Raw genomic sequence first — 26,600 nt, 5'->3', positions numbered from 1 at the left:
GAGTCCTCCCAATAACGATGAGGGAAGTCTGAAAGAGTAACCCCCCCTCTCTCTTGCTGGTGGCTGCCTACCACTGCTACGTAACGGAGAGTGTTGGGGGGGAGGAAGGGGGACGGTAGAAAAACAGACTATTAAACATATACAAACAAACCAAAGCACAAATGACTCATGAATAGACAGACTAAATGTCATTATACATAGAGAGAAGGGGACGTTCAGGTAAACATGTCCACACAAATGAATTCAGTGGCATTAAGCATCATTGCTGTCCATGAGTATACAAAATCCCAAAACATTTACGTCATAAAACAGTTACGCATGTTTTCCCTACATGTTCAACATTTATCCCGCGTCGATTGAATAAAAAAGTTAATACATTAGTATCATTATCATTAGTGCAATTATCATCGTCATTATCATTATCATTATTACGATTATCATTTCGCCCTAATGGTTCACACGTATGGAGAGGATGAGTGAAGATAGAATGACCAGGAGGATCATGTGTCAAAAATTAAGGGAGCATGTGGGAAAGGACGTCTGACCAGGAATGTGGAAGGTTGGAATGAAGGAGGGTTTGGAGCGTCAGCCACCTGAATATTCAAGAGGGTGAGATGCATGCACGGGATAGAAGGAATCGCATCAATGTGGTGTAAGGGGGACGAGGTACTGTCAACGGGTTGAAGAATATGAAGTAGTTAAGTTATGATCCGTGAGGCTAGGCTGTGGATGGTGGGTGACCTGACCTCTAGCTTCAGTACGTTATACATGACAGGTAGAGAATGTATGTGCAAGTGAGGCCAACTTTATTTGTTCCTGACGCTACCTCACTGAGGAGAGACAGGCAATTAGGCATATGAAAATACATAAATAAATTCTCTCTCTCTCTCTCTCTCTCTCTCTCTCTCTCTCTCTCTCTCTCTCTCTCTCTCTCTCTCTCTCTCTCTCCATATATATATATATATATATATATATATATATATATATATATATATATATATATATATATATATATATATATCAAAATTGATTATTGTTATCTTTATTACTAATACTATCATACTATTATTATCATTATCATTATTATTATTTTCTTTCAAACTATTCGCCATTTCCCGCGTTAGCAAGGTAGCGTTAAGAACAGAGGACTGGGTCTAAGAGGGAATATCCTCACCTGGCCTCCTTCTCTGTTCCTTCTTTTGGAAAATTAAAAAAAAAAGAGAGGGGAGGATTTCCAGCCCCCTGCTCCCTCCCCTTTTAGTCGCCTTCTACGACACGCAGGGAATACGTGGGAGGTATTCTTTCTCCCCTATCCCCAGGGATAATTAATAATTAAGAATTAATAATTCTCGAGCAAACCAATCAGGAACAGAGCCGTTCTGCCAGCTATTGAAGGACAAGAAACACACAGTCGTAAAACCTCACCACCACTCCATCATCCAGCTTCCTAGCTTTGAGGAGAGGCATAAAACCATCTGGCTGAGGGAGGAGGGAGTGAAGGCAACCCTTGCCATGGCTTCGGCTGCCGATACCGCCCGCTACAGGAGGAGGTTCATCCTCACCATGGTGAACTCCTCATGCTACCAGTGGTCCTGACACACACACGACCCTCCTCACACACAGGACGCCGATCATGTAGTGTGAGGACGCTGATCATGTATAAAGCCTGGTCCTCCACATGAACCATCGACCGTCCCTCACAATCTCTTACCATCGATCCTCACAGTCTTACTATCGTCCCTCACAGGCCTACCCATCGACCCTCACAGCCTTTACCATCGACCCTCACAATCTTTTACCATTGACCCTCACAATCTTTTACCATCGACCCTCACAATCTTTTACCATCGACCCTCACAGTCTTTTACCATCGACCCTCACAGTCTTTTACCATCGACCCTCACAATCTTTTACCATCGACCCTCACAATCTTTTACCATCGACCCTCACAATCTTTTACCATCGACCCTCACAATCTTTTACCATCGACCCTCACAATCTTTTACCATCGACCCTCACAATCTCTTACCATCGACCCTCACAGGCCTACCGTCAACCCCCAAAATCCAACAACCTACCTTTACAGTCTTACCGACGACCCTCACAATCCAACTACCTACCTTTACAGTCTTACCGACGACCCTCACAATCTTTCCACCGACCCTCACAATTCAACCACCTAACCCTCACAATCTTACCACCTAACCTTACACTCTTACTAAAGATCCTCACACCATACCTTCGATTCTCTCCTTATCCATCGTACAAAATATCCTCACACCAGAGTACTGATCCTCATCACATACCTGGGACCCTTACCTCACATACCAAAACCCTGATCCTCACCTCACACATCACACCAATCATCCTCATACCAGAATACTCATCCTCAAACCACTCCTCTGCCTCCCGAATCATACCTGTGATCCCTGTGTTGTATGATGGGACTCACATCCTACCATGAACCCCTCACTTTCACTCATCATCCTGAACAACATCTCCCCGATCTTCACACGATGGTAGAAATTCTAAATCTACCTCATCAAATTCTCATACTCACACCATTCTTCATCGTCTGAATATTCGATTCCATCTAGCCTCATTATCTTCATCAACCATAATATTCAGTCGTCTACTAAAACCAGATCACTGACCCTCACATACTCGCATCCAAACACTCCCACACTTCACTCACACATCCTCACATGTCGTAAAATCTATTCTCAAGCTCCATCATTTAACCTCATGCCCTGCGATATCACAACTCACGCTTTCGTATCCATACTCAAGTCAATCCTCATTACTCTACCGTCAATCCTTACGACCTCCGTGTCTCTGATTGCCTCATATGGCCAATTGTTCATTACCCATCACCACGTGAGTATACGTCTCTGCCACTCATCCTCATTCCACCACCGATCCATCCCAACCTACAGTCCATCCTCAGTCTTCCCATCCATCCTCATATTCTACCATAACAGCCACCACTCCATTATCGACCAACCCTTACACAACCATCAACCCTACACACACACACACACTCCACCATCCACTCCTGAACCATCGCTTTCTGCCACAGCTGGCCTCAATCCTCACCAATAAAGAAGTCAACTACTTCTGTTCTAATCATAGTTTTGAGGCTTCTAATTGACAACATCACCATGACTTAGTGCAAGTTTGGCGAGAGCATCAGCATTGTCATGCTCACGGAGGCCTACGTGAGAGGGGAATCCATAACAATTCGATCCGAATCCCTTGAGCAATAACGGCTGAATATTACACTGACGTGATGCAATCGATTTCTTCTAACTTCTGCCGTGAAAGGCTTGATGAATAATGCAGTACCATCGACCGTGAACTACAAACATAATACACTCCATAAGAATACAGCGCAGCCCGCCTAAGGGGGTAGGAAGCGCACGAAGATGGCAATACACACACACACACACACACACACACACACACACACACACACATACACTCACACATACTCGCGTATACCACCGCTCAGATATACCCTCTTTCCCCCACCAAAGATGACACTATCAAGATATCAGTGAGTCTAAGACCAAGCCAAAAAAAAAAGAAAGAAGGATCAGCCAAACACTTACCTCACACCCCCACACCAGGATAACTGTTGCCCCTCGATAGCATACACGGGTAACCTCAGCTACTACGCGTGTGTTAGCCAGGGTTAATAGCAGCGGGTACATGAGGGAGCAACAGAGGCGATCTCAGCCAGGGGCCCTTGGGGAAAAACCTGCAGAAGGTGATCACAGGCTCCCGAGGCAGGTGGTCCGTGTATGATACAGGGGGGGCCTCTCCTGGCTATGACGCCCTATGGCCACAACTATGCTACACTGGCTCATACTGCATGTTAGCGAAGAGGGGGGAGCACAGGCGCAACACTGACGCACGGGCGGGAGGAAAGAGGGGGAGGACATACTGCCAGGCACAAGTGAGTTGGAAAACTGATACAAATATATATCTATATACACAGAGAGAGAGAGAGAGAGAGAGAGAGAGAGAGAGAGAGAGAGAGAGAGAGAGAGAGAGAGAGAGAGAGAGAGAGAGAGAGAGAGAGAGAGAGAGAGAGAGAGAGAGAGAGAGAGCGTCATTACAGCTGTTAAGAAGGATGGTGGCACACCCAAGCAGATATTGTTAGTGGCTTAGTTAGTTGGGCAGGTTTAGTGGCGAGCCACACCCACGGGGCTGGCTCAGCGGGCCGAGTTTGAATGTGTAGCTGGGCGGAGTGACGTGGGTGAGGTCTGTGTTGGGTGGGGTCTGTGGAGCGTTGGGTCGGTGGTGGTCATGGTCTACAGTGGGCAGGGTCGGTGGTGGGCGTGGTCTACAGTGGGCGAGCTGAGGTGGGCGTGGTCTACAGCGGGCCGTTGGAGGTGGTCGTGGTCTACAGCGGGCAGGGTCGGTGGTGGGCGTGGTCTACAGCGGGCAGGGTCGGTGGTGGGCGTGGTCTACAGTGGACGAGGTCTGTGCTGGGAATAGCTGATTGTGGAGGGGATCTGTGACAGAACGCGTTGGTGATGGGCGTGGTCTTTCGTAAGGAGGGTCTATGGTGGGTGGGGTCTGTGGTAGGTGGTGTGTGTGTGTCTGTGGTGAGCTGGGTCTATGGTCGGGTGGTGTAGTGGTGGAGGGGCGTGGTCTGCAGTGGGCGGGTCCTACTACACTGTTCTTCTTGGCACAAGTAACTCTTGACTGGCCACCCACCCCATGCTCTGTCATCCTAATGCATCTGTCAATGTGACGAGACAGTTTCTAAAACTAATGAGCTAAATGGCCATCCCTTAACTCTAAATGGCCATCCCTGAACTCTAAATGGCCATCCCTTAACTCTAAATGGCCATCCCTTAACTCTAAATGACCCTCCCTTAACTCTGAATGGCCATCCCTTAACTCTAAATGGCCATCCCTTAACTCTGAATGGCCATCCCTTAACTCTAATGGCCATCCCTTAACTCTAAATGGCCATCCCTTAACTCTGAATGACCATCCCTTAACTCTGAATGACCATCCCTTAACTCTGAATGACCATCCCTTAACTCTGAATGACCATCCCTTAACTCTCAATGACCCTCCCTTAACTCTAAATGGCCATCCCTTAACTCTGAATGGCCATCCCTTAACTCTGAATGACCATCCCTTAACTCTCAATGACCCTCCCTTAACTCTAAATGGCCATCCCTTAAACAAGACTTAACTTCAGGTAATGAAGAGTTGGTCTATGTATTTACTGGGGCCTTGAGAATCTTAACAATGACTACCATTTTAAAGTCTTACATTCCAACCTCCTTATTGGTCAAGCTATCTCTCATGTATATACACAGGGGTCAACTGTGTGTGTGTGTTCATGTGTGCACAAAGTAAAAAAAAAATACACTCGCGTGCATGTGATACAAACGTGGCTTGAGGTGCACGTGCGTGTGTACAACCCCAGGGGTGAGTGGTGATGTGTAGCACACATGTGTACTAGTATACACATTCGTGCATGTGTACGTGTGTATGTCTGAGGCGTAAAAAATGCATTCGTGTGTGTGTGTGTGTGTGTGTGTGTGTGTGTGTGTGTGTGTGTGTAGGTGCGTGCAGAAGCCCGAAGGTGCGGCCCCCCGTGAGTGAGTGCGGCCCACGGGTGAGTGCGGCCCGGCAACGGGCCACTAACAATATACTCACAGTCTCTCAAGTCTGACCAGATGGCGGAACGCGCCTCTTTCCACCGTCTGAATCTCATTATCCAACAAAGTCCTGAAAAAACACCAGGTCTGGTTAACCTTGTGTGGGGGGCAGGCAGGCAGGTCGGGCTCTGGAGCCAAGGGAGGAGGAGGGAGGAGGGAACTTAAACTAAAGCCTACGGAGGGAAAAATGAAACAGAAGATGTTTTCTACATGAAATAAATTCATATCTAAATTTGCAAAGCCAAACTTTCATATATATATATATATATATATATATATATATATATATATATATATATCATATAGATCTCCAACAGCCAGGATCGAACCCGGGACCCCTGTGCAAGAGGCGGGAATGCTAACCAATAGGCCAGGCCCATAGCCTATTGGTTAGCATTCCCGCCTCTTGCACAGGGGTCCCGGGTTCGATCCTGGCTGTTGGAGGTTTGTATGTTCTATGAAGGTGAGCGTTTCTACGCACTATGTTCGTATATATATATATATATATATATATATATATATATATAGAGAGAGAGAGAGAGAGAGAGAGAGAGAGAGAGAGAGAGAGAGAGAGAGAGACTATAAAACAATGTAAACATAATAGGAGAGTCCTGAAGACTGTATCCTTCACAGTAAACATATCTTTTGAATCCTGATCATCACCACGTACACTGTACACGTCCCTGGCACTCATCCTTCCACTATCTATGAATTCCCTCATCGTGAGGCACGTACGGTAATGAGGCTGGCACCACCTCTCCTGCCACGGGAGAGGCGACGGAGGAAGCGAATGATGTCAAAAAGGGTTTTTTTAGCATTACGAGACCAAAGACTGAGAACTGCATGTACGAAGGAGCATTATCTACATCCCTGTCCATCTACGAGACACGCCCACCTCCTCTGACTCAACAATGCCATGAATATTTCACCAGCAAACTTTTCCCCCCTTTCTGCTGTGTTGCTGCTAACTCTAAACCTTGACGGTTCATCTATAATGCACAAGGGGAAGCATGTAATGATCTTTACCTCCTCCGGCTCTTATGGTGGGGACACTCTCCCACACTGTCTACCAGACGATACACTACACCTCACCAGAGACACACACACCTCCACCAGACGTGCGCGCTCCTGGCTGCTGACTTGAAGGGGAGGCTATGTAGTGTGTGGGTTCCGTCGCTCGGGTCGACCTGGTCCCACCCGTAATTAACATTGAGCTAACAAGTTTCTTGATCTTAGTGATATCCTCCCCTCCAAAAAAAAAGAGTAAGAAATAAATACCAAGGACAGAATGCGAGACGATGACAAGGAATTACATCTATCTCAATGTTGCGATGTTGTGGCCCAAGATAATGTCAAGGAAATATGTCGTCAAAGGAGATACCTACTTACCCATTAGAAGGTAAGTAGGCATAGATAAGCAGGGAGGTTAGGTATACAGATAACCAGGGGCGTGTTATGTTATCAGAGAGGCAGGTAGGTAGATAGGCAAGCAGATAGGTAGGAAAATATGTGCCAATGGGTAGGTAGTCTAGGGTAAGTGTATGCTGGTATTCTGACAGGCCGGTGTGCTCATCCAGCTGGCTTAGAATATCCAAAACATTTGCATAACCCTTACTAGTACACATTCGCACTCAACACTCACCAAAATTCAATGGAATTATAGCTTTGACTCCCCCTCGCTCACCTGTGATCTCATACCAGTATGATTCACTAGCCGGATCACGCGTCTAAAGAGCTGAATAGGAACAATCCTGAACAAGGAGGGAGAAAGGAAATACCTTGAGGACGCCACAGAATCCCCTCTCTTGCGTTCCGTCTGACACATAGAGGGCGTCTTGGGCACTGCCAGGCAGGGAGCAGTCATCATACACCTACTAAGACGTCCAACACACTCATGCTACCAGACCCACCATCAACACACTACCAGGTCCACCTACCACACGCTACCAGGCCTACCACATGCTACCAGGCCCACCATACGCTACCAGGCCCACCTACCACACACCACCAGGCCTACCACATGCTACCAGGCCCACCTACCACACACTACCAGGCCTACCACACGCTACCAGGCCCACCTACCACACGCTACCAGGCCTACCACATGCTACCAGGCCCACCATACGCAACAGGCTCACTACACACCTCTCCAGGCCCACCACGCATCACAAATCATACAGCACAACTACCAGTATGGGCAGCTGTCCCTCGTACCACCATGGCTGTCAGTCTCCCCCACTAACCATCACACGTCCAGTGGCCTCTCCCCCACCACCACCGCCACCGCCACCACCACACTTGCCAGGTCGTGTCGCCACCGTAAGCCTCCCTCCGCCTACCATCATGGCGACCGCATACCAAGCTCAATATCTCTCCATTTCTCACAACTCTTAAACTACCATCCCTACCATGTCACTTCTCACAATCACAAGTTACCCTTCCGACCTTCATCTTCTGACTGAACCTACCAATCCACAGCCTCCGACAACCCTAAACCATGTCATTACACTTACTAACAGTCTTCCCTTTGTACCACCTTATCTCCTAAACTACCACTATGCTAAACCTACCAGCTTACCCATTATACAACCACTAGACTATAATTACCGTTTCATCTTTTATAAAACCTCTAGAGAAAAACCTACCAGTCTACCTTCCTATATCACCACTCGATTAAACCTACCAGACTACGTCCTATACCATAAATAAACCTACCAGTCCATCCTTAACCATGAATGACCCTTACACCATCACTAAACCTACCAATGAGTCCTCCAACCAACACCATCGCCAAACAAAACTACCAGCTCAACATCTACCACGATCCTATACTACCACTCCACATTCCTAACCACCTCTCAACGCTCCTTTACACCTTCTCTAGCAGTTCTGTGGGGTTCCCTCAGACGACAACATCACTGCACAGTAGTTTGGATACAAGACGTAAACATCTTGCAGACCCTCTCAATCTCCATATAGTGGAAGGAGCACCAGTGCTTAGACTCGCGACCCTCCTCATGTCATTCTCCAACCAGCAGTCCAACCATACTACACATATACGCGAGGGCGGGCGCGAGCGCGTGTGTGTATGTGTGTGTGTGTTATCTCTACCCAGGTCTGTCCAGTCATCTGTCTGCGGCAGATGTGGTCCCCACGCCCGACAAACAGACACTTGCGGACGACCATCCTAGTAGCCTGGGGTTACTTCCCAAGACCCCGCGCCTTCCAGACACACCACACACCACCCACCCACCTCCTGCCCTCGTCCGTCCCCACACTCCACCCCGATAACCCAAACGGACAACATCTTGTGTCTGGCCCTCTTGATCTTGCTGATCTCTCAATACAATGTTTGGCTAGCAACGTGGCTGTCGGGTAAGGCAATACTGGTCAAGCTTTCCGGGAATAACAGAGTCCACACAGTAAAACATACCCGCCATCTGTCCTTGCATTCAACCCGAACAGATTGGACTTAAAAACCATGTAATTCAAGTACACGTCTAGGTGGGGTAGTGTTACTCCTCCCCTGTAGTTAACTAGGCGTAACATTACGCTCGATGGTTGTAACACCATAAACATGTAACACCAGTCCAGCAGATCTTCCCAGGTACCTCCTCCCCAGCGACACACCGACGTCCCCTTCCTCCTCCTCCTCCTCTTCCCCCTCCTCGTCAGCTCTGCCCCTAAGGGGGAAAGTGGGTCTAACCGACCGCCTCTCCCAAGGGTAATCACCACAGCCCCAGTACTACCTCACAGTGCCGGAACGTGCCATCCATCACTGTCCAACCTTCACCAACCATCACCGCCGTCCTCGCCTCACCAACCATCACCATCCTAGCCTCACCAACCATCACCATCCTAGCCTCACCAACCATCACCATCCTAGCCTCACCAACCATCAACATCCTAGCCTCACTGACCATCACCATCCTAGCCTCACCAACCATCACCATCCCAGCCTTAGCAACTTTCGACACGGTACCTTTCAAGCCTCACCAAATCCCTCTTCCAACTCGAGTGTTCAAGCAGCTATCACACCATCCCCGACCCACCAACCCTGCTCGTCCCAGCTCCACCGCACTGATGGGAGAGACGATCCCCGCCCTTGCCAGAGGGTTTCCCCTTCGGGCAGTTCCTCCTCCCAGACAGGGGGTTCCCAGGGAAACACCAGCTCTTAATCCTGCCGGGGCAAGTCTCACAGTTCGTTCATTACGTCTTCCAGGGAGGGAGAGGCGATGGAGCACTGAGAACCCGCGATATATATTAGAACGTCGGGGAGGTAAGGTGGTTTCTAGTGGGGGTAATAAAGTAGCAGTAAAGACGAAGACGACCCCGTCCCTGCCCCAGCCACACCGCTGTCTCACACTGAGGTGCCGGACGACCACAGCAGCGGCGGCCCCCGGGGGTCATACTGCTATCACACACACACACACACACACAGGGATCGCGGGGAAACGCGCTATTGTAATGGTAACAATAGTCTGGAGGTTTTACTGGAGGGAGGGAGGGCAGCGCATCATGTATCGTCTAATCCACGGCACCGGGAGATGACTTGATCACAGAGGGCGAGTCGACACACACCGCCGTCGTGGGTCACCCGACGTAACAGTGCCAGGTGTGGGGGCAGGAGGAAGAGGAGGAGGAGGAGACATTAATTCTAGACCCGCCAGCAGAGGGATGATGGGGGGGGGAGGAAGGTAATTGTGTGATGTGATGGCTCGGTTTGTGTACTGTCTCCCCGCAGCAAGTGAGCACCGCCGTGAGCGTGTCTTCCCCCCCTTTGTGAGTGTGTGCGCACCGCCTCTGAGTGGATGTGTTGAGAATGACACAGTGTAAAATGACTTGACTCTGTGTGTGTGTGTGTGTGTGTGTGTGTATGTCGCTATGAGCGTGTGATATGAGTGTCCCTCTCAAGTGAGTGTGTATCGCCATTACTGTGTGGCGAGTGTGTGTCCCTGTGTGAGTGTATGCCGCCAAGCGAGGGCGAAGGCTGCTTTGGTGCGTAACCACACACACACACACACACACACACACACACACACACACACACACACAAACAGAAAGCCGAGTATTAAGAGGTTATTATTCACGTCTTGCCTTCGACTGGCTTCGGGGTAACGATGGTCAGAGCTGAATGGCCTGTTTGCCCATCAGTGTAGATGTTTACGAACGGTTCGAACCTCCCGGGGGCGTTGGAATCCCACCGGCAGAGCCTTTAATCATACGATCATTTCCGTGATCGAGCACAGCGAGTGTGTGGGTTGTGTGTGTGTGTGTGGTGTGTGTGTGTGTGTGTGTGTGTGTGTGTGTGTGTTGGTTGTCTGGCCACGTACCTACTTCATCTCCTGAGATCTTCCAGACTCCCGCAGGCCGCAGTAATGGCCTCTATATATTCCCGTATAATCATTTCTATACTTGTAGGATCTGCTCGCTGCTCCCGCCCTCCTCCACCACCGCCCCTCACTCACTCACTCACTCACTCACCCTTCATCTTTCACAGGGCCGTCCATCATCACTCGGCCAGCCCCGAAGATGAGAGGATGTGTGAGGCACACGGTTTGCATCTGGTACTGTGACCTGGGGGGGCACACGTACGGCTTCTGGTACTGTGACCTGGGGGGGCACACGTACGGCTTCTGGTACTGTGACCTGGGGGCACACACGTACGGCTTCTTGTTCTGTGATCTGGGGTTGCGGGTACACGCACGGCTTCTTGTACTGTGACCTGGGGGGCACGACACGTACGGCTTCTGGTACTGTGACCTGGGGGCACACACGTACGGCTTCTGGTACTGTGACCTGGGGGGGGGGGGGAACACCATCTCCCTCACTACTGCCCTTCACCAACCAGACTCACCAGTGACACCACACGACCACCAACAGTAAGCACACCAACACAGCCACCCACCCAGCTCTCATCCACATCACCAACATCACCATCACCATCACCAACATTACCCTTACATCACCAACATCACCATCACCAGCAACCTTTGCCTCACCACAACCACAGGCAACACCAACCCCGGCCGAGGTGTGGGCTGGTGTCTACTGGGGTGGCTGCCATACACAGATGGTATTGTCTACCGCAGGTATGGTGCAGCCCCATCCTGACACGAGCACACACACACACACACACACACACACAGAGAGAGAGAGAGAGAGAGAGAGAGAGAGAGAGAGAGAGAGAGAGAGAGAGAGAGAGAGAGAGAGAGAGAGAGAGAGAGAGAGAGAGAGAGAGAGCACTCAACATATAAAAGTTCAATCAAATGATACGATCGTAAATATATACATATATATATATATATATATATATATATATATATATATATATATATATATATATATATATATATATATAAAGAGATTGGTTCCGACGAGTGTAAAACTCCCTCCCCGTCCAGCGCAAAGAGGTAATCTCACACACACACACACCCACACACTGCTAATATAACCAAATAATACTCTTCCATCATTAAGTCTTCACCAGGGGCTATATATCCGCTCATAAATTCTCCGGAGCTGGATAAGATGGCAGGAGAACCACCCGCTGACAGAACCCGCTGACATCCGAGGGTGCGAGAGGCGGAGGAGGAGGAGGAGGCTCCTCCTCCGGGAGGTGTAGCTGTGTGGAATACCTCTCTCTTGGAGGAGGTACATATACGGCATTGGCTGATGGTGTAGAACTGAATCCTAATAACAGTTTGGGCCAAGACTCAGTACATAAATGTCAGTCATGGTATATGGGGAAGCACCAGGTGTGTTAATGTCAGTCATAGTAGGAGGCAGCTATGTATATGGATGACACTGGTTCTCTGGGAGAGAGTATAAGGTGCGTAAGTACTAGTAAGAGGAAGTATAAGGTGTGTAAGTGCTAGTAAGAGGAAGTATAAAGTGTATAAGTGCTGGTAAGAGGAGGTATAAGGTGTGTAAGTGCTAGTAAGAGGAAGTATAAAGTGTATAAGTGCTGGTAAGAGGAGGTATAAGGTGTGTAAGTGCTAGTAAGAGGAAGTATAAAGTGTATAAGTGCTGGTAAGAGGAGGTATAAGGTGTGTAAGTACAAGTAAGAGGAAGTATAAAGTGTATAAGTGCTGGTAAGAGGAGGTATAAGGTGTGTAAGTGCTAGTAAGAGGAAGTATAAAGTGTATAAGTGCTGGTAAGAGGAGGTATAAGGTGCGTAAGTACTAGTAAGAGGAAGTATAAAGTGTATAAGTGCTGGTAAGAGGAGGTATAAGGTGTGTAAGTGCTAGTAAGAGGAAGTATAAGGTGTGTAAGTGCTAGTAAGAGGAAGTATAAGGTGTGTAAGTGCTAGTACGAGGAAGTATAAGGTGCGTAAGTTCTAGTATGAAGCCACTATATGGGGCGTTAGCGCGAGTATGAGGGAAGTGTATAAGGTGAGGAAACGCTAGTATGAGAGAAGTGTGAGGAGTAGCTATGTCCATCATACCTTGGAGGTGTAAGGCAAGTATAAGGAGGACTAATACCAGCGACTAATACCACTGACAATCACATATCAGTCATATCTGGAGGGAGTTTGTGTACAGATAGCCACGGAGGGAGGGAGGGAGGGAGGGAGGGAGGGAGGGTCGTCGGTGTGGAACGGGAGACAACACGACCGATCATGAACCCTCACGACATGACGGTACGACCCACGGGTGTTGACGAGAATCCTGACCTCCTGTTCGGGGCCAAGGATTCAGCCCATCATAGCCAAGGGTCGTACAGTCGTGCTCAACGGTCGAAACGCGGTGCTCAAGGGTCGTAACCCTGTGCTCTAGGGTCGTTCCGCTGTGTTCAAGGGTCGTAATGCTGTGCTCAACGGTCGTACAGTCGTACTCAACGGTCGAAACGCTGTGCTCAAGGGTCGTACCACTGTGCTCAAGGGCCTTTGTGCTCAAAGGACGTAACGCTGTGCTCAAGGGTCGTACCGCTGTGCTCAAGGGTCGTACCACTGTGCTCAAAGGACGTACCGCTGTGCTCAAGGGTCGTACCACTGTGCTCACGGGTCGTAACGCTGTGCTCAAGGGTCGTAACGGTGCGCTCATGGGTCGTTACCTGCTTCTGCAAGGGTCGTACTAGTGTACTCATGGTTCGTAACGACGTGCTTAAGGGTCGTATGAGTCGTTCTGGGCAGTTCAGATGTTTATTACACCAACTGCTGGATACTCGATCTGCTCCGTCGCTTTGACGACTACACACACACACACACACACACACACACACACAAGTCGGCATGCACAGGTAGATGCCTGGCTTCGTGTGAATATGTACATATACAATCTAAAAACTCACTCCCTCGGCCTGAACATTTCCTACCTCCTCCTCCCTCCCTTCGCCCTTCCTCCCTTTATGGAAGGGAGCAGGAGTGAGGGAGCCACCGGCCAGTGTGGATCCTATTACCAGTACTGCCCGCTTGGGTATTGGGAGGGTTAGTGACGTGTGCGCAGTGAGCCGGTCCTTCTGAGGCTGTCAACTGTCGCTCCTTTTAGCCCAGGTAGCTGGCTATTCTTCCTGCCTGGCTTCCATACACTCTTTTCCCTCAACTTACGCGAACGCTAGACGACAACACGCAACTCGCACTTTGATCATCTCCCGCGCTGAGCGGCGAGCGCTACGCGATAGCCTGCCTTTTGGTAAAATCTCGTCTCAAGAAGCACTAAGGAAGCTTATCTCTCTCTCTCTCTCTCTCTCTCTCTCTCTCTCTCTCTCTCTCTCTCTCTCTCTCTCTCTCTCTGGGTCGGTGGTTGCGGAAGGGTATCAGGGAGGGGGGGACTGTTTCAGTTTTACCTCCTACTTGTACAAAACGAAAAGAAATGTTACACTCGTGGGATCTCATCCTTTGTCACATAGGGCTTTTGAATCTTCCGACGGTGGTTGATGGAAAGGTGCGTTTGTTCTCCCCTTGGCTCAGTGCGTTCTACGGGTCCACCACTCACCTGCTGAGGAACTGCTCCATCACGTCCCTCCGTACACTCCTCCTACCTAACTCTCAGTTGTCCCCCCCACCTCACGTTGTCCCCTTCTCTGGAATCTACAGTTATTGTGTCTTCTCTTATTCCTCTTTCTTCCGGGGTGGACAGATTAAGCGCCATCCTTCCCTTTCTTCGTGGTTCATTCTGTCCAGGTCTGGCACAATTCCTGCTGCAGTCCTCTCAGGTCTGGCACAATTCCTGCTGCAGTCCTCTCAGGTCTGGCACAATTCCTGCTGCAGTCCTCTCAGGTCTGGCACAATTCCTGCTGCAGTCCTCTCAGGTCTGGCACAATTCTTGCTGCAGTCCTCTCAGGTCTTGCACAATTCCTACTGCAGTCCTCTCAGGTCTTGCACAATTCCTACTGCAGTCCTCTCAGGTCTGGCACAATTCCTACTGCAGTCCTCTCAGGTCTGGCACAATTCCTACTGCAGTCCTCTCAGCTCTGGCACAATTCCTACTGCAGTCCTCTCAGGTCTGGTACCATTCTTGTTGCAGTCCTCTCAGGTCTGGTACCATTCTTACTGCAGTCCACTGTGCCTCTTCAGCTCAAATCAGATTGCTCCAGTATTTTCCAGCTTGGACTGAACGTACGTTGTGTACATTCTCCTATAGAAATATCAGGCCATGATACCCGAGGGCAGTGTTGACACTGACGAAGCTATTGGTCTTCGTCTCTCTTAAAGGTTCAGTGATATGATGAACTCGGTCAAACTCACCTCGTGAAAGATTGTAAGTTTATGTAATGAACAGTTCATGTAGTGAATATCAGGCCACTGGGGTCTGACAAAGACCCTTTGTGACCCCTGTAATCCTTTTACGCTACCTCTCACCGGGTGGGCATGGAGTGCACAATAAACTTGCCAAGCAAATCATATCCATCAGCTCCCTGGCGTCTTCCACAGAACAATGTGTGTAATCTATTCCCCCCCATAATGTTCTCAAGGTGTAGTCTGTTTAAAACCCATCTCGTCTTCATGACTTCGCATTTTCCAGAGCTGAATTTCATTTGCCGTTGGTCCGACCACTGCTGCATTATGTCTTGGTCTCTCTCCAGAGTCTTCCACAGTCCCAGTTACTCCGCGCTTTTTTCACGGTGTCGGCATCATCAGCAGACACATTCAGCACTTGATCCCTCCCCCCCGCATCTGTCACACTCGCTCAGTTAGGGATGGCTCCAATGACGTGTGTTCTTTGCTTCCTCCCAGTTTGGCAGCTGCCTCTCTCTCTCTCTCTCCCCCATTTGCGTAGCTATCCTCTGACCTTCGCTGGGGCGTTAAGCTTCGTCATCAGGCTCCTTCTAGGATTCAAACGCTGTCTAGCATTTCAGGAACACACACACACACACACACACACACACACACACACACACACACACAGACGGTCCACCGACCCACCCTTTCCTTCCCACGTATTTAACCCCATTATAAAAATCCAGCCAATTCGCCACGAAAGATCTTTTTCCTTTTTCTGTGTCCATGTTGTCTCGCCTTTACGTAGCCCGTGCCAGTCAGGACTCCATCCATCTCCTCAAGCGCACCGTGCAAGTCACGCTCGTTAGAGATACTGTCATGCCGTTCGAGGCGACATCTATCCATGTTTTTGAATGCTCGATCCGTGATGTCTCTCCTGCGATCAGCTGGAACACTGAGGGAGGAGGTCTCACACCACCCGGGGTTATAAGGTCGTCTCCGTACACTCCGGGTGTACATGGGTGACGTGCCATCTGGTTCACGAGCTTCGTGGGGGTCTGGTTACACTCCAGGAGCTCCCTCACCTCCACTGGGTCTACGGTGCTTCAGTCACTTCGAAGACTAGTGTTTTCCTTAGTACCATACGTGCTTATACGAAGGTCTCACTGACCGAGGTAACCTAAGTCTTCATAAATCACTTCGAGTGGATTGGATGATAAAATTATCACCCAAACTCTTCAGTTATATCATTTATCAAGTCTTCAGTTATCGTATTCTCTTTTTATCCTGACCAACCGTCATGGCCCAACGGCTCGGGACCAGTGCCTTCGTACCTTCTGATACATGTTGTGTGCCAACAGGTCTCCTGCATGCAGTGTACGAATTTAAAATCTCCATGCAGGCTCTAAGGTCTCCTAGTGTGTCTCTCCTTATGGTTAAGATCCACAGAGAGAGAGAGAGAGAGAGAGAGAGAGAGAGAGAGAGAGAGAGAGAGAGAGAGAGAGAGAGAGAGAGAGAGAGAGAGAGACAGAGAGAGAGAGAGAGAGAGAGAGAGAGAGAGAGAGAGAGAGAGAGAGAGAGAGAGTGCTCTCCCAGGGTAGCCGGAGCCAGCAGGGAGACACGCAAGGGCGTGATACATCAGCAGTAGCTGGGCCAGTTGACGGCAGCCACGCTACACCCCCCTCAGCCCTACTGACTCCTGAGGTGTTTACCGACCACCTTCCTCCTCCTCCTTCTCCTCCTCCTTCTTCATACTGTCATCCTGAGCCGGGTGCAACTGATGCTGTCCTGCTATCCTTATTGATGCTGCAAGTGACGCTCTACTGCTATCCATATGCTGTTGCAACCGATGCTGTACTGGTATCCCTGGGGATAGGGGAGAAAGAATACTTCCCACGTATTCCCTGCGTGTTGTAGAAGGTGACTAAAAGGGGAGGGAGCAGGGGGGCTGGAAATCCTCCCCTCTCGTTTTTAATTTTCCAAAAGAAGGAACAAAGAAGGGGGCCAAGTGAGGATTTTCCCCCCTCTTGGGCTCAGTCCTCTGTTCTTACAGCTACCTCGCTAACGCGGGAAGTGGCGAAAATGCATGAAAAAAAATCGACCATGTAAATCATCCAGATGTGTCTATCAGTATCATCCTGTATTCTGTACATTAGACACCATGTACTGATGTACTCTAAAAAAAAAAACTCCTTTTAGAACCTCTGTACACTCATGTGCTGTGTCTTCACTCCCCATTTTAATGCCATGTTTGTAATTGTACCCAGGGGAACCCAGACACCGTGTGTAGACATACCCTATGTGACGTTACTCATATCATACCTCATCCAGTAATGTAAATCCTTCCCTTCACACGCAACGAAGTCCATCTCGGTCACTAGGAGCACCCGGGGCCCCCACACGTCAATCTCGTATGCCTGTATTATGTACCCAGTGTACGCTCAGTACTGGCCTCTGTCTACCACTAGACGTACATGAAGCCTTCGCCCATGCTTATAGACTGAAATCCTTTGTCTATGTTATGATTCGAGAATTGACGACCCTTCATATCAGGAATTATCCTATTGGTACCATTCCCAACACCCATCTCTCCATAATCACTCTATGATGGTACCATTCCCATCACCCGTTTCTTCATAATCACTATCTGATGGTACCATTCTCATCACCCGTTTCACCATTATCACTCTCTGATGGTACCATTCCCAACACCCATCTCTCCATATACCATTCCCAACACCCGTTTCTCCATAATCACAATCTGATGGTACCATTCCCATCACCCGTCTCTCCACCACCACTACCTGATGGTACCATCACCACCACCCGTCTCTCCATCACCAATACCTGATGGTACCATCACCATCACCCGTCTCTCCACCACCAATACCTTACGCTACCATCCCCATCACCACCACTCCTCAATTAAGGTCAGGGAGGAAAAAAAAAGGATTGTGAAAGGTCACAAGAGCAGACTACTGTAGGAGAAACCGCTGGCAGCAGACTGGTAAATGGTAGTTAGGGAGGCCAATGGGGTGATTAGTAAAGTGGGACTGGCAACTGGGGTGATTGGTTTGATGACGTGACTGGTTAAGTGAGATTGGCAGCTGGGATGACTGGTCAAGTGGGATTGTCAACTGAGGTGATTAAGGGTGTTAATTGGATGACTGGTGACTGGGATGCTGGATGAGTATTTCAGACTGACTGGTTGAGGGAGGAGAGAAGGAGGAGACAACTGAGGTAACTGGTTCATGGGGGACTGACAGAGGCGGGGGGAAGGAGTGACTGGTTCAGTCTGACTGATAACTGGAGTAAAACGAAAACTGGGAGAGGAGGACTCATCAGAAAGGGGCTGATAACTGGTGAGAGGGACAGAAAGGGTGACCAGTCAGACTGGTTGAACAGAACAGGTCCACATGACTGGTACAGCACACAGGACCAAGTGAGCAGGGGACCAGTTCAACAGGAGAGTGGGCAGCGGGCCGGTATAAGCCAGGAATGAGTGACACGGTTCATATGGGGGAGGAAAAGTGGTGTGACATGACACAGTGATCAGCAACAATGATTTAGATTGGGAATCCAGATTCACCTATGGCCCTTTTTTTGGAGGGGGCGGAGGGGCGAGACCACAACGGCAGGTGGGCTGTACAGTTCCAGCTGTGCTGTACAGTTCCAGCTGTGCTGTACAGTTCCAGCTGTGCTGTACAGTTCCAGCTGTGCTGTACAGTTCCAGCTGTGCTGTACAGTTCCAGCTGTGCTGTACAGTTCCAGCTGTGCTGTACAGTTCCAGCTGTGCTGTACAGTTCCAGCTGTGCTGTACAGTTCCAGCTGTGCTGTACAGTTCCAGCTGTGCTGTACAGTTCCAGCTGTGCTGTACAGTTCCAGCTGTGCTGTACAGTTCCAGCTGTGCTGTACAGTTCCAGCTGTGCTGTACAGTTCCAGCTGTGCTGTACAGTTCCAGCTGTGCTGTACAGTTCCAGCTGTGCTGTACAGTTCCAGCTGTGCTGTACAGTTCCAGCTGTGCTGTACAGTTCCAGCTGTGCTGTACAGTTCCAGCTGTGCTGTACAGTTCCAGCTGTGCTGTACAGTTCCAGCTGTGCTGTACAGTTCCAGCTGTGCTGTACAGTTCCAGCTGTGCTGTACAGTTCCAGCTGTGCTGTACAGTTCCAGCTGTGCTGTACAGTTCCAGCTGTGCTGTACAGTTCCAGCTGTGCTGTACAGTTCCAGCTGTGCTGTACAGTTCCAGCTGTGCTGTACAGTTCCAGCTGTGCTGTACAGTTCCAGCAGTGCTGTACAATTCCAGCTGGGCTGTACAGTTCCAGCTGTGCTGTACAGTTCCAGCTGTGCTGTACAGTTCCAGCTGTGCTGTACAGTTCCAGCTGTGCTGTACAGTTCCAGCTGTGCTGTACAGTTCCAGCTGTGCTGTACAGTTCCAGCTGTGCTGTACAGTTCCAGCTGTGCTGTACAGTTCCAGCTGTGCTGTACAGTTCCAGCTGTGCTGTACAGTTCCAGCTGTGCTGTACAGTTCCAGCTGTGCTGTACAGTTCCAGCTGTGCTGTACAGTTCCAGCTGTGCTGTACAGTTCCAGCTGTGCTGTACAGTTCCAGCTGTGCTGTACAGTTCCAGCTGTGCTGTACAGTTCCAGCTGTGCTGTACAGTTCCAGCTGTGCTGTACAGTTCCAGCTGTGCTGTACAGTTCCAGCTGTGCTGTACAGTTCCAGCTGTGCTGTACAGTTCCAGCTGTGCTGTACAGTTCCAGCTGTGCTGTACAGTTCCAGCTGTGCTGTACAGTTCCAGCTGTGCTGTACAGTTCCAGCTGTGCTGTACAGTTCCAGCTGTGCTGTACAGTTCCAGCTGTGCTGTACAGTTCCAGCTGTGCTGTACAGTTCCAGCTGTGCTGTACAGTTCCAGCTGTGCTGTACAGTTCCAGCTGTGCTGTACAGTTCCAGCTGTGCTGTACATTTCCAGCTGTGCTATATAGTTCCAGCAGTGCTGTACAATTCCAGCTGGGCTGTACAGTTCCAGCTGTGCTGTACAGTTCCAGCTGTGCTGTACAGTTCCAGCTGTGCTGTACAGTTCCAGCTGTGCTGTACAGTTCCAGCTGTGCTGTACAGTTCCAGCTGTGCTGTACAGTTCCAGCTGTGCTGTACAGTTCCAGCTGTGCTGTACAGTTCCAGCTGTGCTGTACAGTTCCAGCTGTGCTGTACAGTTCCAGCTGTGCTGTACAGTTCCAGCTGTGCTGTACAGTTCCAGCTGTGCTGTACAGTTCCAGCTGTGCTGTACAGTTCCAGCTGTGCTGTACAGTTCCAGCTGTGCTGTACAGTTCCAGCTGTGCTGTACAGTTCCAGCTGTGCTGTACAGTTCCAGCTGTGCTGTACAGTTCCAGCTGTGCTGTACAGTTCCAGCTGTGCTGTACAGTTCCAGCTGGGCTGTACAGTTCCAGCTGTGCTGTACAGTTCCAGCTGTGCTGTACAGTTCCAGCAGTGCTGTACAATTCCAGCTGGGCTGTACAGTTCCAGCTGGGCTGTACAGTTCCAGCTGTGCTGTATAGTTCCAACTGAGCTGTATAGTTCCAGCTGTGCTGTATAGTTCCAGCTGTGCTGTACAGTTCCAGCTGTGCTGTACAGTTCCAGCTGTGCTGTACAGTTCCAGCTGTGCTGTACAGTTCCAGCTGTGCTGTACAGTTCCAGCTGTGCTGTACAGTTCCAGCTGTGCTGTACAGTTCCAGCTGTGCTGTACAGTTCCAGCTGTGCTGTACAGTTCCAGCTGTGCTGTACAGTTCCAGCTGTGCTGTACAGTTCCAGCTGTGCTGTACAGTTCCAGCTGTGCTGTACAGTTCCAGCTGTGCTGTACAGTTCCAGCTGTGCTGTACAGTTCCAGCTGTGCTGTACAGTTCCAGCTGTGCTGTACAGTTCCAGCTGTGCTGTACAGTTCCAGCTGTGCTGTACAGTTCCAGCTGTGCTGTACAGTTCCAGCTGTGCTGTACAGTTCCAGCTGTGCTGTACAGTTCCAGCTGTGCTGTACAGTTCCAGCTGTGCTGTACAGTTCCAGCTGTGCTGTACAGTTCCAGCTGTGCTGTACAGTTCCAGCTGTGCTGTACAGTTCCAGCTGTGCTGTACAGTTCCAGCTGTGCTGTACAGTTCCAGCTGTGCTGTACAGTTCCAGCTGTGCTGTACAGTTCCAGCTGTGCTGTACAGTTCCAGCTGTGCTGTACAGTTCCAGCTGTGCTGTACAGTTCCAGCTGTGCTGTACAGTTCCAGCTGTGCTGTACAGTTCCAGCTGTGCTGTACAGTTCCAGCTGTGCTGTACAGTTCCAGCTGTGCTGTACAGTTCCAGCTGTGCTGTACAGTTCCAGCTGTGCTGTACAGTTCCAGCTGTGCTGTACAGTTCCAGCTGTGCTGTACAGTTCCAGCTGTGCTGTACAGTTCCAGCTGTGCTGTACAGTTCCAGCTGTGCTGTACAGTTCCAGCTGTGCTGTACAGTTCCAGCTGTGCTGTACAGTTCCAGCTGTGCTGTACAGTTCCAGCTGTGCTGTACAGTTCCAGCTGTGCTGTACAGTTCCAGCTGTGCTGTACAGTTCCAGCTGTGCTGTACAGTTCCAGCTGTGCTGTACAGTTCCAGCTGTGCTGTACAGTTCCAGCTGTGCTGTACAGTTCCAGCTGTGCTGTACAGTTCCAGCTGTGCTGTACAGTTCCAGCTGTGCTGTACAGTTCCAGCTGTGCTGTACAGTTCCAGCTGTGCTGTACAGTTCCAGCTGTGCTGTACAGTTCCAGCTGTGCTGTACAGTTCCAGCTGTGCTGTACAGTTCCAGCTGTGCTGTACAGTTCCAGCTGTGCTGTACAGTTCCAGCTGTGCTGTACAGTTCCAGCTGTGCTGTACAGTTCCAGCTGTGCTGTACAGTTCCAGCTGTGCTGTACAGTTCCAGCTGTGCTGTACAGTTCCAGCTGTGCTGTACAGTTCCAGCTGTGCTGTACAGTTCCAGCTGTGCTGTACAGTTCCAGCTGTGCTGTACAGTTCCAGCTGTGCTGTACAGTTCCAGCTGTGCTGTACAGTTCCAGCTGTGCTGTACAGTTCCAGCTGTGCTGTACAGTTCCAGCTGTGCTGTACAGTTCCAGCTGTGCTGTACAGTTCCAGCTGTGCTGTACAGTTCCAGCTGTGCTGTACAGTTCCAGCTGTGCTGTACAGTTCCAGCTGTGCTGTACAGTTCCAGCTGTGCTGTACAGTTCCAGCTGTGCTGTACAGTTCCAGCTGTGCTGTACAGTTCCAGCTGTGCTGTACAGTTCCAGCTGTGCTGTACAGTTCCAGCTGTGCTGTACAGTTCCAGCTGTGCTGTACAGTTCCAGCTGTGCTGTACAGTTCCAGCTGTGCTGTACAGTTCCAGCTGTGCTGTACAGTTCCAGCTGTGCTGTACAGTTCCAGCTGTGCTGTACAGTTCCAGCTGTGCTGTACAGTTCCAGCTGTGCTGTACAGTTCCAGCTGTGCTGTACAGTTCCAGCTGTGCTGTACAGTTCCAGCTGTGCTGTACAGTTCCAGCTGTGCTGTACAGTTCCAGCTGTGCTGTACAGTTCCAGCTGTGCTGTACAGTTCCAGCTGTGCTGTACAGTTCCAGCTGTGCTGTACAGTTCCAGCTGTGCTGTACAGTTCCAGCTGTGCTGTACAGTTCCAGCTGTGCTGTACAGTTCCAGCTGTGCTGTACAGTTCCAGCTGTGCTGTACAGTTCCAGCTGTGCTGTACAGTTCCAGCTGTGCTGTACAGTTCCAGCTGTGCTGTACAGTTCCAGCTGTGCTGTACAGTTCCAGCTGTGCTGTACAGTTCCAGCTGTGCTGTACAGTTCCAGCTGTGCTGTACAGTTCCAGCTGTGCTGTACAGTTCCAGCTGTGCTGTACAGTTCCAGCTGTGCTGTACAGTTCCAGCTGTGCTGTACAGTTCCAGCTGTGCTGTACAGTTCCAGCTGTGCTGTACAGTTCCAGCTGTGCTGTACAGTTCCAGCTGTGCTGTACAGTTCCAGCTGTGCTGTACAGTTCCAGCTGTGCTGTACAGTTCCAGCTGTGCTGTACAGTTCCAGCTGTGCTGTACAGTTCCAGCTGTGCTGTACAGTTCCAGCTGTGCTGTACAGTTCCAGCTGTGCTGTACAGTTCCAGCTGTGCTGTACAGTTCCAGCTGTGCTGTACAGTTCCAGCTGTGCTGTACAGTTCCAGCTGTGCTGTACAGTTCCAGCTGTGCTGTACAGTTCCAGCTGTGCTGTACAGTTCCAGCTGTGCTGTACAGTTCCAGCTGTGCTGTACAGTTCCAGCTGTGCTGTACAGTTCCAGCTGTGCTGTACAGTTCCAGCTGTGCTGTACAGTTCCAGCTGTGCTGTACAGTTCCAGCTGTGCTGTACAGTTCCAGCTGTGCTGTACAGTTCCAGCTGTGCTGTACAGTTCCAGCTGTGCTGTACAGTTCCAGCTGTGCTGTACAGTTCCAGCTGTGCTGTACAGTTCCAGCTGTGCTGTACAGTTCCAGCTGTGCTGTACAGTTCCAGCTGTGCTGTACAGTTCCAGCTGTGCTGTACAGTTCCAGCTGTGCTGTACAGTTCCAGCTGTGCTGTACAGTTCCAGCTGTGCTGTACAGTTCCAGCTGTGCTGTACAGTTCCAGCTGTGCTGTACAGTTCCAGCTGTGCTGTACAGTTCCAGCTGTGCTGTACAGTTCCAGCTGTGCTGTACAGTTCCAGCTGTGCTGTACAGTTCCAGCTGTGCTGTACAGTTCCAGCTGTGCTGTACAGTTCCAGCTGTGCTGTACAGTTCCAGCTGTGCTGTACAGTTCCAGCTGTGCTGTACAGTTCCAGCTGTGCTGTACAGTTCCAGCTGTGCTGTACAGTTCCAGCTGTGCTGTACAGTTCCAGCTGTGCTGTACAGTTCCAGCTGTGCTGTACAGTTCCAGCTGTGCTGTACAGTTCCAGCTGTGCTGTACAGTTCCAGCTGTGCTGTACAGTTCCAGCTGTGCTGTACAGTTCCAGCTGTGCTGTACAGTTCCAGCTGTGCTGTACAGTTCCAGCTGTGCTGTACAGTTCCAGCTGTGCTGTACAGTTCCAGCTGTGCTGTACAGTTCCAGCTGTGCTGTACAGTTCCAGCTGTGCTGTACAGTTCCAGCTGTGCTGTACAGTTCCAGCTGTGCTGTACAGTTCCAGCTGTGCTGTACAGTTCCAGCTGTGCTGTACAGTTCCAGCTGTGCTGTACAGTTCCAGCTGTGCTGTACATTTCCAGCTGTGCTATATAGTTCCAGCAGTGCTGTACAATTCCAGCTGGGCTGTACAGTTCCAGCTGTGCTGTACAGTTCCAGCTGTGCTGTACAGTTCCAGCTGTGCTGTACAGTTCCAGCTGTGCTGTACAGTTCCAGCTGTGCTGTACAGTTCCAGCTGTGCTGTACAGTTCCAGCTGTGCTGTACAGTTCCAGCTGTGCTGTACAGTTCCAGCTGTGCTGTACAGTTCCAGCTGTGCTGTACAGTTCCAGCTGTGCTGTACAGTTCCAGCTGTGCTGTACAGTTCCAGCTGTGCTGTACAGTTCCAGCTGTGCTGTACAGTTCCAGCTGTGCTGTACAGTTCCAGCTGTGCTGTACAGTTCCAGCTGTGCTGTACAGTTCCAGCTGTGCTGTACAGTTCCAGCTGTGCTGTACAGTTCCAGCTGTGCTGTACAGTTCCAGCTGTGCTGTACAGTTCCAGCTGTGCTGTACAGTTCCAGCTGTGCTGTACAGTTCCAGCTGTGCTGTACAGTTCCAGCTGTGCTGTACAGTTCCAGCTGTGCTGTACAGTTCCAGCTGTGCTGTACAGTTCCAGCTGTGCTGTACAGTTCCAGCTGTGCTGTACAGTTCCAGCTGTGCTGTACAGTTCCAGCTGTGCTGTACAGTTCCAGCTGTGCTGTACAGTTCCAGCTGTGCTGTACAGTTCCAGCTGTGCTGTACAGTTCCAGCTGTGCTGTACAGTTCCAGCTGTGCTGTACAGTTCCAGCTGTGCTGTACAGTTCCAGCTGTGCTGTACAGTTCCAGCTGTGCTGTACAGTTCCAGCTGTGCTGTACAGTTCCAGCTGTGCTGTACAGTTCCAGCTGTGCTGTACAGTTCCAGCTGTGCTGTACAGTTCCAGCTGTGCTGTACAGTTCCAGCTGTGCTGTACAGTTCCAGCTGTGCTGTACAGTTCCAGCTGTGCTGTACAGTTCCAGCTGTGCTGTACAGTTCCAGCTGTGCTGTACAGTTCCAGCTGTGCTGTACAGTTCCAGCTGTGCTGTACAGTTCCAGCTGTGCTGTACAGTTCCAGCTGTGCTGTACAGTTCCAGCTGTGCTGTACAGTTCCAGCTGTGCTGTACAGTTCCAGCTGTGCTGTACAGTTCCAGCTGTGCTGTACAGTTCCAGCTGTGCTGTACAGTTCCAGCTGTGCTGTACAGTTCCAGCTGTGCTGTACAGTTCCAGCTGTGCTGTACAGTTCCAGCTGTGCTGTACAGTTCCAGCTGTGCTGTACAGTTCCAGCTGTGCTGTACAGTTCCAGCTGTGCTGTACAGTTCCAGCTGTGCTGTACAGTTCCAGCTGTGCTGTACAGTTCCAGCTGTGCTGTACAGTTCCAGCTGTGCTGTACAGTTCCAGCTGTGCTGTACAGTTCCAGCTGTGCTGTACAGTTCCAGCTGTGCTGTACAGTTCCAGCTGTGCTGTACAGTTCCAGCTGTGCTGTACAGTTCCAGCTGTGCTGTACAGTTCCAGCTGTGCTGTACAGTTCCAGCTGTGCTGTACAGTTCCAGCTGTGCTGTACAGTTCCAGCTGTGCTGTACAGTTCCAGCTGTGCTGTACAGTTCCAGCTGTGCTGTACAGTTCCAGCTGTGCTGTACAGTTCCAGCTGTGCTGTACAGTTCCAGCTGTGCTGTACAGTTCCAGCTGTGCTGTACAGTTCCAGCTGTGCTGTACAGTTCCAGCTGTGCTGTACAGTTCCAGCTGTGCTGTACAGTTCCAGCTGTGCTGTACAGTTCCAGCTGTGCTGTACAGTTCCAGCTGTGCTGTACAGTTCCAGCTGTGCTGTACAGTTCCAGCTGTGCTGTATAGTTCCAGCTGGGCTGTACAGTTCCAGCTGTGCTGTACAGTTCCAGCTGTGCTGTACAGTTCCAGCAGTGCAGTATAGTTCCAGCTGTGCTGTACAGTTCCAGCTGTGCTGTACAGTTCCAGCTGGGCTGTATAGTTTCAGCTGTGCTGTACAGTTCCAGCTGTGCTGTACAGTTCCAGCTGTGCTGTACAGT

At 50.2% G+C, this 26,600-nt stretch overlaps 1 protein-coding gene across 1 annotated transcript in view; it reads right to left on the bottom strand.

Moving 5' to 3' along the window:
- LOC139759459 (protein slit-like) overlaps positions 1-26,600 on the bottom strand; it is a 1,061,304-nt gene that overhangs the window by 680,638 nt on the left and 354,066 nt on the right. The window contains 1 exon segment of the mRNA XM_071681610.1: positions 5,686-5,757. Coding sequence (XP_071537711.1) covers positions 5,686-5,757 — 72 coding nt within the window.

The sequence above is a fragment of the Panulirus ornatus genome, chromosome 33, assembly GCF_036320965.1.
Source record: "Panulirus ornatus isolate Po-2019 chromosome 33, ASM3632096v1, whole genome shotgun sequence".
NCBI classification, from domain to species: Eukaryota; Metazoa; Arthropoda; class Malacostraca; order Decapoda; family Palinuridae; genus Panulirus; species Panulirus ornatus.
Note: the sequence above shows the minus strand (reverse complement) of the source record. Positions and strands in the feature narration are given on the sequence as shown.